We start from the raw sequence: 12,506 nt of genomic DNA, 5'->3' as shown, positions 1-12,506 counted from the left end.
TACACTTTATACTTGATGCCAAAATCACACTAGAATCATTCTAATGGGGTAACTTGAAAAAATTTCCAAGTGACATGGCTTAAGCCTGGAGAAGATACATAGCGCTACGTGTAAGGAAGACACTATAGACCGTACTTAACTAATAAATTGTCTAGTGCTAGAGCTGAACATTGTTCAATGAAGGAATTCCATATTCTAGTTCCAAAGGTACATTGTCTCAGCATCAAAATTTTTAAACTGATTTAAAAACACGTAAGGGTGTAGACTAAAGATGATGACTTACCAAAATACTTTGACTATCACACAAAAGGCAAATAAATAATAACAAATGCTACCAACCAAATACAGCAAGCAACATAACCAACACAAAAATAACAGGATGAGTCCAAGTCTCTGAAAAAACAAAAGCTTATGGAAGAATATAGAAGGAAAAATGCAAAAGGAAGTCCACTCCATGATCATCTATTAAAGTAGTGCTGCGTCTCTTTATTTCTTCCCACACGGTGGAAGAACCCACGCTGCTCCCCTAAACTCCACAGAACGCTGCTGAGTACACCTGTGCCTCACCGACAGAAGCAGACACTCAGGTCTCAAATTCCTGATGCAGGGCACCACCTGCTCCCACATACCCTGCCCTCCACCCACACCGAGCTGTGTGATTAAGAAAAAATGTCCCAATCATAGGCTAACAAGGAATTCAAATTGCCACCATCACTGCAAATGTGCACACAAACAAGCGTTGAATCCTAAGTTTTAGCCAATGCAAATAACGCATATTCACTTGAAACACAAATTCTCAAAAGACTTTGGTCCTAAGATAAAGGAAGTTTTAAAAATATCATCCAGAGCAACTGCCCAGATCTAATGAAGAGTAGCAGACAACAGTGGTCATTTTCCAGAGACCTTTTATTTACTAATGGTTTAGAAGTAAAAATCCAAGTAAACGCCTACTAGTTCTTCCCACAACTGGAAATGAACAACTTTAAAGAAAGTACACAGAGAAAGGCAGCACTGTGGAATGGGGACGTACACGAACTCCACTGAGACTTGGGTTCAAATCGCAGACCCACCACTTACTAGATCCGACCGTGGCAAGTTTCTGTACCTCTCAGTTTCTGCATTTATAAAGAGAGGTGTTGTGAGGATGAAATGAGTTAAAACAGTGTTCAGAACAGCACTGAACACACAGTAAATAACACCACCTTTTAAAAAAAGTTTTTTTTTCATTTTAGTTTGGCATATGGGTCTTATATGCTGAAAAGGTTTTTATAACACATAATAGGTGGCCCCAATGTGAATATTCTGTGTATGTTATCCATAAATTGATTCGTCTCTCAATAAAACACTGAACAAAAAGTTAAGATGAGCTAGTTCCTTTCTAAGTTTTCTCCAACCAGGAAAGGAAGGAGGCGGGATTATGACCTAAACATGAAAAATGTGCCAATGCTATACCAGAAGTATTACAATGCTGAGATAAAATTTGCATCTGATTTACAGCTGTTTTCTACTCTCCTTCTCAGCTTGAGGCTCACTGGCAATGTTGTGTTAAGGTCAGGAGAGGAAAAGGGGACCCTCTCTGCATATTTCTCCACCATCTCCAGAGTGAACTGCCATAGAAGAATCTCTCAATCTTCTACACTCTTCCTGACACAGCTCTCATGACCAGCAAGATCAGCAGATGGTTTCCAGAAGGCCGAGGACTGAGGGCTCAGCCAGGGTGAGGCCCAGCCTACGTAGACCACTGTCTGTAACTAGGGACTTCTGGACTCAGGGAAATGGACATCCGGCCACTGCCCACTCACCTTCTAAAACGGAAACAGAACTGAGTTATCCAATAAATGCTGCTGGCACACACAAAAAATATACTCCTCACACACTAAACGTCCAATTTGGAGAGAAAATCACCCTGACAAGGCATTAGGGCCTGTAAGGATAACTTCCTGATCTCCAGGAAGGGAAGGGAAAGGAAGGGGGTGGTGGTGACAGAGCTGTAAACCCCTAGTCCCAGCTATAACCAGATGGCACTTGAATCAGCTTTATAGTGAGGTTTCATGTCGGGTTTCCTTAATAGATGTTTGCAGGCCAGTGTGAGACACTGTGCTTCTATCACCTCTGCAGCAGACACTGCAGGGCTGTGAGGCCAAGTCAAGTCACAGGTTCTGCTGCTGACTGAAAAACTTCACAGAGGTATATCGGTTTCAGTCACCTGTGTTTCCAAAACAGTGATAACACTGACAATACACAATACTTTATGTAAGAAATAATAAATGATTTGTAAACTACATTACCACTCCCTGTCCTCCCCACCCACTCCAGATGGCTCTGGGTGATGGAGAAACTTCCACAAAGAATATTACAACTCTAGAACATTCAGAAACCAATTCCTAGAAACTTCCAACTTTGGCACAAATTACATCAAACACTATGCTACGTAAAGAGAAAAAAACTGTAATTACTGTCAAAAGAAACATTTGAACGAGAAGTGGTTGAATATCACTGCTGCTATTACAACCAGTAAAAAAATAGTTACCGATTTCTGTGGCACACTTGATTAATTCGAGTCCAGGTTTAATATTCCTGCCATGTAAAAACGGCTTCTCAAACAGAATTTGGGGTAGCATTCTGCAACAGCAGAACAGCAAAAGGAAAGAAAATTGGATTTGGAAAAAGAAGTAAAGAGATGTGAATACAACACAGATTGGATAATTCAGCCTTCTATATTTGTTGGTTAGAGAAAGCTGTTGTCTCTCTTAAAAATAGAAAAGCGCCACATGAAGAAAAAGATGAAAGCAGCAGATGGTATAGGATTCCAATACCTAGTACATACTCGGCACTTCCAGTCGTCTTCCAGTGAGAAATAGTGAGCGGATGGCTGGAATGGGCTGTTCCTATTACATGCAGAACTGGTTATGTCATTATCTACTTTTAAGCAGAACAGAATAAAAAAGTATAGGTACAAAACAACAGCAACACCACATGCAATTTAAAAAGAACACAGCTACAATAGAGTAAAAAAGAAAATTCATCTAATATATTGGGGATATTATACCACAGAAGGATCCCTTAAATGTCAAAGCACATAAAGGAATATTTTGCAGATAATGGCAACAAACTCTCCACTACCCTATTAGAGCCGGGTACTGGGACGTATGCTCATTTCACAGCAGGTTGCTTTCTAGACATCAGGTGTGTGTCACTGAAGACTTAATCATTCAAATTCCTGCAACCATCTTTGTTGCAAATATTTGTAAATTAGAAATGAGATTCATTTGCTTGTGACAGTTGTAAGTGCCATGGGAAAATACTGACTGTTAACTGCTTATGTGAAGGTCATTTCAAAACTATACTTTTATAATAAGCCAATGATAAATATCAGTTATCAACAGTACTTGTTCCCTGAAGAGTTTTTTGGTTTTCTTTTGAGTTGTATATACTTATGCAGGTTCTGGTTGAAGGGAGTTTTATCACAACTGTGCAATTTGTCTCTATGACTGGAAAACACTACACTGATTTAAAACAAAGATTTATAAGACACGTTTCTATAGTCACTGGTTAACGTCTGATTTCTAAAGGCATAATTTTTCCATTTTTATTTTTAAAATAATGTAGAATATATTAATATATGTATATAGAGAATGCCAAAAGACTGTCAAGATTTCCCAATCCTAGTAAATCACTCAGTTGACTATTTGGAGAGTTTACTGTGTAAGCAGATCCATGAGAGGTAGACGATGTCTTCCATACTGCATTTTCAATGTGATATTAACCCACAAGACCCTGGGGGTCTGCAGAGGATACTTTCCTCCTTTTTCAGCTTTTTCCTCCAAAGGCAAAAAATATTTAATAATAAAATTGAAATGAATTGTTTTATATAATGAATTTAAACAGAAGGTACCATCTCTATAAATGTCTCCTTTACTACGAGAAACTAGAAAGTACCAAAAGTGTTAAGCCCTTATTTGATGCTATGAACTGAAAAATAAAAGGACTGTTCTAACTTACCCAGGTAGCTGATAACTAATTTATTAAACCACTTACTAAATTTAATTAATTATTCTAAGTCTCACAAATCTAATGTTATTTTCCAAGTAATGTAAAATGGGGGAAATATCATCAGACGTCCATCTGAAAACAGTAAGCAAGTAATCTTGGTTGAGGTGTATAGCTAGTTACAACATCAAGTAGCTATTCCCCTTCTTCCTGGTTTCTTGAAAAAAAAAAAAATGTGATTAAAACTGAAACTTTCACTGGCCTTTATAGGTAAAGAGGTGAAATTCAAATGATGAAAGTCGGAGGTCAGAAACAGTCACATTTTTCTTGCTGTCAAAGACTGACTTTTGGAGGTAGCGTGCAGGAGAGAAGTAAATCACATTTTCAAAGTCTATACTCACACCGTGCCCTATTATGTCCTTGCTATATTGGCCTTTTCTAGTTACAACACAATACGGTCAGCTATAATCCGAACCACACATGAGAGTATGATAGCAAAATCAGACTGCGGACACAGACGTTTAATTTCCTCTTGACTCCCGGTGCACCAAACAACAATTCTATCCATTAGATGTTGTAATAAGCACAACTAGGGTTCCAAATTAGACCCTACAGTTTAGCACATGTACTAACATTATGTCAGTAATTTGGGGGAGCATGATTTTGTTAACTAAGCAAATTACTCAAGAGGCTCATAAAACAGAACTGGATCGAAGATAAATTGAGATTTCATGTATAAATGTTTTATAGAATTGAGACTATAACCCACACAAGTCATATGGCTTCCAATAAGCTGCATTATCACTGTGGTCCAGTAGAAAACTTCGCCTCTAAAGCCACTTTTAAGTATGCCATGTATGCATATTAGATTTAGGAATGGAGATTTAAAGGAGTTCAGGTAAATTTTAAATGGCCTAATTTAGTATCTTCAGTTTAAGTGATTTCTGAACGGGATCCAAATGTGTGTGGCACTACCAGTCAGACATGCTGTACAAGGGCTTTTGCATTAGATGGGGGGCGAGGCAAGACACTCAATGAGTCACTTCCAATCCCACAGATGTTATGGTCTAGAGTGTAGATGGACCGTACTGACGGAATACACTCCTAGGATCCTATTTTCCCACATTTTCGCATGCCCAAAAGCAGCTTACAAGAGCTGTCTGCCAGGCAGCCGTCCTGCATAGGTTGTCATAGCTTGAGCCTAAGCATCAAATTTTGCAAAACTGGTTGTCAGCAGCCTGGAAAAATCCCAGGAACAACAGTGGAGCAATCATGTAAGGAATGCTGTGTCGCCAGGGTTTTGATGGCATGGAGTATGATGTTGTAAGGAAAAACAAGGACATCATGACCCTGAGCCAAAAGTGATTCAGGAGAAACAGACCCAGTATGAACAGGTTTTCATAACACCATCACCCTGGGTTTCTCCCTCTCATGGCACTGACATCATAAGCCAGAAGTTCATTGTTCACGGCAGGTGGCAGAGGTGGGAGCTGTCCTGTACATTACAGGATGTTTAGCAGCATCCCTGGCCCCTGCCCACTAGATGCCAATGACACGGGACAAGTGGGACAGCCAAAAATGTCTCCGGACACTGTCACATGACCCCTGGGGACCAAAATCTCGCCCAGTTGAGAATACTGCCTTACCCTTTTTATTTTGCTTACATTTTCCTTTCTATGAATAAACAAGTGATATGTTTTTAAAAATTCAAAGTTAGTCGTAATGAGAAAATTCTAGGAAATAAAAAACTGTTATAATTTGCAGCAATGTCTTTTTCCTTAGTGGTACATCAAATACAGTACTTTTTTAAAATCAATGACATCTTTAATTCCAAGAAATTCTGCCACTCACCACCCTTTCCTCTTTGTTATGGAATCTTCATCCTGATTTTCTTTTGAGGGACTGCTTCCTCCCTGCTGTGTACAGTTTTATAGTACCTGGTTCTTCCCTAACTAGTGGTTCTTTAGTTTTCCTTTTGATTCTCTTTTGAACTTTCCAATATGCTTCTAAAAAATTCCTTGCTTTCTGAGTTAACTAGAGTTAAGTTTCAGTCTTTCAACAACAAAAAAGTTAATCAAAACAAGGTCCTTATTTGAGCTAGACTGACCGAGGACATTTCAGAGTATTTACTTGCCGCAAAGTTCACCAGCCTGTTACAAATATTACTGTTTCTCCTAACCACTCATCACATAGGTAGAGTGAGTGGGGATATAGATGACACAATAATTGTTGAAACGATGGCACAAGGAACCATTTTCTGAAACTGCTTACGAGACTTGGTTCAATTAAGGTAACAGATACATTAATGTATAAATGCTTTGTGACACCAAAAAGTTCCTTTTAAAAGACTGTATATACAGTTTTCTTAATGCCTTTTCTCAAGTTTCTTCTCTGGTAGAAAAAAAAAAATTGATTCTTCTAAGAACTATCACACAGATGAACACATACTTTGTGCTAAGATTTGACAGCTGGAAGTTTTCATAAAGAAGGCTTCAAACAAAACATTTTTTAAAAGAAAAAAATAATAAAAAGGCTGCACCACCCTCTGCTCCCCTTAAAAGTGACAGAAAATAAATTCTTTATCAATAGTCATTAGTGCAGGTTACAGTTAGGCTGCCAACGCCAGTCCACTGGAAATATGAAATTGGCTTTATGGAATTGGCACCTTTTATTAGTCTCATCTGCCCTTTACCTCCAGAGACCAAGGCAGAGCAAATGGGAGCTGAATAATAAGGGAGGAATAAAAATAAATAAATAAATAATAAAAAGCAGTGAAAGTTACTGTAATAAGAAGCCTATACCACATTGGGTAGAAAGGAAGACAGAAATATCCTATGTGAAATATAATAAGCAAAGTAAATATGAGTCTAACCCCAAAAAATCCTTATTAAAATAAAATTCAATTAAAAATAATAAAATTTCAAAGACAAAAACATTCTACCATAGCATATTGATTTTCTTTGCTTCTTAATGAAAATGATCTGAATTTTTTGAATATTTAAACTTCACCATCTAATTATATATACTCTATCAGACTAACCCAATTAAATAATTATAAAGTGCTGTGTGGGAAGCTACAGAAATATACACAGACCCTCTCAGCACTACCGATTATATCTTGATTTTTTAAAACCCTAAGCAGTGAGCCTTCTCTGTTTCCTGAGAAAGTGGTGGTCTTCCTCTAAAACTCACATCCTGTTCCATGTTTTGAGAAAACTGGAGCTGGGTTAGCACTTTGTCAGAAAAACCGAAATACATATGAGAGAACACGTTTCAAACCCCTCACTTTAGAGTTGAAATATTTAAGGCCTAACGAGGTTAAATTATACGTTGATGGTCCTATGGGCAGTGAAGACTACAATCCAATTCAAAAAGTCTTTACATTAATTCAAGCAAAATAGCTAAGCAATCCAAAACAAAACAAAACAAAAAGAACACATCTCCTGGTGGTAGGCATGTGCTTACTGCTCCCAGCAGAAACACATTTGCATGACCACATAATAATAATGCTCTGTGCTATATGCAAATTTCAGAAGTAGCACAGATGGAAAACACTTGACTCTAATCTTGGATTAAAAAATATTCAAGTATTTTTATGAATAACTATACGCTTTAAGTCTTTAAAAAGTAGTACTTTTACCAAAAAATTATGCTGTTTTGAACATTGTTTTTTTTCAGTTTATAGTTTTTCAACATGTTTTTTTAAATCAGCACATAAGAATCTATTTGACTGTTTAGTATTCCATTGTAGGCATAATTCATTCATCCAGTCCCCTATGATGGATATTTGACTTGCTTCCGGTTTTCTACTATTACAAAAACACTTCAATGAACATCCTTTTAACTTATTATTATTAGTAGTAGTAGTAGTATTAATAATAATAACAATAATATAGAAGCATATATATATATATAAATCTGGAGGAATAAAATGTTTAAGGTTGGTTATCTTCATAGAATGGAATTATGAAGGATTTTGATTTTTCAGCCTTACAGATTTCTATTATATCTTCAATTTTTTTAAGTGAGTATACTACTAATTAGTGCTATTTATTAATGTGGGCAATATGAATAGCATATGACGTTTAATACCCATAGTAGACAATGTAATATTCAATCATTAATATAGTCATTGAAAGAAACTAGCCTGTGAAATTCCTGGAGAAGCCTCAAGAACTACTTCTCACAGATGGAGAAAACAGGGCTCAGGATGCATGCAACAAAGCACCATACAATAAGTAAACGGTCATATATAAACAAGTTTGGGAAGAGGGTTATCGTAGGGCTTTAACAAGCATAATCCAAACCTGCAAATGGCCAAGTTCATACGTTCAGCACAGTCTGAAGTTCAGCCAGGCACAAATAATGAGTCTTATTACACTCTAAAAATATCTCATAAGTATAACAATCCCACAAAAATCTCTCCCATACCACAAAACTCACCGTTTCTGGTTTTCAAATTCTTTCTTGGCTTGTTCCAGGGCCAGCTCCTCAGCTACTCTTCTTTTCAATTCTTCATCAGACACTAGAATCAACAAAGAGCAAAAGGGGATAAGTGACTTCTTAAAAACAAAAGCAAGAAAATACTCAAGAAAACAAAGCTGAGACTAGACCTGAATGGGCAAAGTTCCGCCAGCTGGTCAGCGTCTCCCTGAACTACCTAAGCACTGTGGAAAAGACCAATTAATACATTTCAGGAGTAATTTAATCAAGAGTTCCCCAGTGACCTAGAAATTTCCACACCTGCCAAAATTTATAATAAACTCGAGGAGCTTCTTACTGCCCAGTGGGGACTGAGCCATTAAGAACAAATTCTTTAAAATGATGTCCTATCGTTACGGTCTGACAATCGCAATAAAGGAAGGCGAAGATGTAAGGAAGGGACCTGAGAGAGGAAAATGACACCAAAATTCTCACTTCGAGAATTAAACATTTTAAACACCATTTATTACACAAAGAAAATTATTTGTATTCACATTCATTTTTCCATGATTTACAAAAAAATGGCATTTATGAAAATTTTGGAATATATGTTTTGGAATACATGTCATTCAAATTCAGGTGCCAGCAACTGGAGAGAGGTTTGGAACAGTGCTGAGAACTCGGCTAGAGTTTTCCAAATACCTGGTGATTTGATTTGAAACATCTGGTCTTTCCAATTAGATTTTGTACGTGTTTTGTAAAGATTCTTACAGCTATGGTCGCAAACAAAATAGACAAATTTTACAAACTCCTTCAGAGCCTTCCATTAAAAAATACATGGAGCCTTATTGCCTCTTCACTAGGAACCCACTACCCAAAATTATGACAAAGAAAGCACCAGAAACACTTAGGAAAGTCTAGGAATACACACAGGACCTGTTACTTCAAATGGTTGAGCCTACCAGAGATAAGCTACATGGTATAACTGTCTCTGCTCCGTACCAATAATACTCTATTTGATGGTCTGAACGTTATAGCGTCTTGCTGCGGAGCCCACACAAAAAAGTACATGAATTACAATGAATTACCATAGCATATGCAAACACCTTTTTTAAGTTTTGCTGACACTGGGCAATAACAAAGAAGATACACATGAAAAGGTTGCAAGGACGTGTTCTCTTCCTTACGGACTATGAGAACACAACAGCATCAAAGGACATCATCCAGAAGGTGAAAAGACAACCCACAGAATGGGAGGAAATACTGGAAAATCATACAGCTGACAAGCAGCTTGTATCTAGAAAACACAAAGAACTCTTACAACAGAAAAATAAAAAGATAACTCAATTTTAAATGGGCAAAGGATATGAATAGGCATTTCTCTGAAGAAGACACACAAATGGCCCATAAGCACATGAAACATTGCTCATCAGCATTCTTCTTAGGGAAATGCAATTCAAAACCACAGTATACCAACTCAAACCCAATATAATACAAAAGACAAACAACAAGTGTAGGTGAGAATGCGGAGAAACTGGAGCCTTCATACATTGCGGGTGGGAACGTGACATGATGCAGTCACTGTAGAAAAGTTAGGCAGCTCAACGAAGTTGCCATGTGCCCTACCAGTTCCACTCTTGGGTACTGTACATACTCAACAAAACTGAAAACCTATGTCTACACAAAAACTGGCACATGGATGTTTATGGTGGTATTATTCATAATATCCCTGAAGAGAAGACAACCTAAACACCCATCAGCTGATAAATGGATAAACAAAATGTAGTATATCCATCCAGTGTGATATTATTCAGCCATAAAAAAATTATCAAGTCCTGACAGAAGCTACCACATGGATGAAACTTGAAAACACGATGCTAAGTGAAAGCAGCTAGAAACAAAAGGTCATATATTGTACGCTTCCCTTATCATGTAACGTCTAGACAAGCACATCCATAGACTCAGAAAGCAGATTAGACTGGAAGCCAGAGGTGAGAGGAAGGGGAGAATGGATAGCTGAGGTCTAACCCCAGCACGGCCACCCACAATCCGGCGGGTCTTGGGGAGGTTACAAACTGGGCAACAGTTTTCTCACAAGGTTGTCCTCAAACAGATGTTCTCTAGACTCCCTTCAAGCTGTACGCTACGTGCTACAGTTTGGCTTCTCTCCTACTTCCCAGTATATAGTATAAGAAAGACACCACAGCTTTGCTTTGAAGAGGTCACACAAAATCAAGAAAAAACTAGAACAGAGATTCTGTTTGCATTCAGGAAAATCTTCAGATTTTTCAATCTCAAGATTTTTTAACCATACATAAAACAGCAGAGAAATTAGCAAAGAGTCAGTACTACTCCTTATTTTTCTAGTAGCTAGACTTTGGATAAGTCAGTTGACCTACCTGCGTTTTGATTTCCTCATCCAAAAGCAGGACTGGTGGGTTGCATGGGTGGGTGTCTGCTGGTTATGAAGTTCTAGACCATGCACTGCACAGGGTAGTGATTTTCACATTTTCATCTCCTTCTCACACACAAGCAAAACTATGTGACACGATATTTTTTTGAGCTATTCACAGCTGCCAGCTCTATTAGGGGCAAAAACCTGACACAACCATTTAATCCTTAGCACTACCTCATCAAACTCTACTCCGAGGTTCAACACACCGGGGAGGATCAACACACAGTCAAACGGTACGTGTATCATCACGCCACTTGCCTTGGGTTGTGGCAAATTGCCACCGCAAACATTTTCTCAGGCAGAATCCAGTCACATTCTCAACCACAATTCAACGGAATTTCATTCAGTCCATTAAAACCAGCCTCCTGAAAAGTGTCGGGGTACCCGGTCTACATAGGAAGCAATGAGATCGGTTTCCTACGGGAGCTGCTATCCGCACGGTGCATGCTATGCCTCTTTCATAGGGACTTCCTACCAGGGAAAAAGCCCAAATCAGCAGTGAGCCTTGTTTTTTATGATGTAATCAAGCTGGAACAGAGCGGTAAAGACTCCATGACCAAAGGGAACCAGCTGGGTGGCTGGAAAGCAAGCCACGCAGAAGAACTACAGTGAAGATTCAAGGCTTGTCTTCTTTCTCCCTACTCTTCTCCCTGTGACCGCCAGCCCTGCCACCTGTCGTGGGGTAAGGTGAGAAACAGATGGAGACAACGGGTGGTGCCAGGAGAGAGAGAGCGGTGGACGAGGAAAGCGGGCAGCAAGGAAAAGGATGGGACACTCCCCAGGCCACTAGAGAAGACACGCCCAGGGACCAGCGGGGGACATCACTTGGGGTCAGTAAAGGGACCAAAGCACAGCTGTCTTCTAATGCCCTAAACAACACACACACACACACACACACACACACACACACACACAACTTTTGTGTCTCACTTCCAAGGTCACAGCTGAAAAAGTAATTATTCCAGCTATAAACGAGGCTCTAAAATAACGAAAAGATAAAACATGACCTAGCATAAAGAGTTTAACATCTAAAATAGCAAATCAAAGCTCAGGCAGGAAAAGAAACCAGTGTGGTAATGGGTTTTGAGCAACTCTGAGTTTCATGTTATTTGTTTTTAAATCAATAAAATACAGAATACAACAATGCATTTCTTCTGATAGGTCTGGTGCAGACTGTGTATGGGAAAAAGATACACCACCGGGAGACCACTATTTAAAATGGCCTTTCTCCAAACACTCTTTTCAGCTCTCAGGAGCTGAACATTTTCTCAAATAAAACTGTTATTAAACTAAAAGGTCAGTGTTTCTGGATGGGCTACGTTAAGAGAAGCACAGAAAAGGCCAACTTTGCCTATTAGCACAGTGAGTTTCCAAGCAGATCTTTAGGGACGGGCAAAGTCTGTAAAATAAGAAAAAGTCAAAATAAATGGTCACGCCCTATACATCAGATTTGCCATGGAAATCTGCAAAACAATTTCAAGTTCAGGAAGTACAGTTCCATAGCTGTTACATACATGCACACTCTCCTTTTAAAATGGTGTATTCACACGAAGGATGTTTTCTTCACATCCGTGTCCTCTACTTTTTAAAATCTTCTCGGAAACCGTTTTCATTTCTTTTTCAATGGCCAATGTATCTT

General features: G+C 38.5%; 1 protein-coding gene across 6 annotated transcripts in view; it reads right to left on the bottom strand.

Moving 5' to 3' along the window:
• CHCHD3 (coiled-coil-helix-coiled-coil-helix domain containing 3) overlaps positions 1-12,506 on the bottom strand; it is a 250,368-nt gene that overhangs the window by 189,260 nt on the left and 48,602 nt on the right. For all 6 annotated transcript variants that reach the window (XM_019751017.2, XM_074315354.1, XM_074315355.1 and 3 more), the window contains exon 3: positions 8,434-8,515. In XM_019751017.2, coding sequence (XP_019606576.1) covers positions 8,434-8,515 — 82 coding nt within the window. The remainder of the gene's footprint in view (positions 1-8,433; positions 8,516-12,506) is intronic.

Source organism: Rhinolophus sinicus, linkage group LG11 (genome assembly GCF_036562045.2).
Source record: "Rhinolophus sinicus isolate RSC01 linkage group LG11, ASM3656204v1, whole genome shotgun sequence".
Lineage (NCBI taxonomy): Eukaryota > Metazoa > Chordata > Mammalia > Chiroptera > Rhinolophidae > Rhinolophus > Rhinolophus sinicus.
The sequence above is the reverse complement of the archived record's forward strand: the minus strand, read 5'-3'. Positions and strand labels throughout refer to the sequence as shown.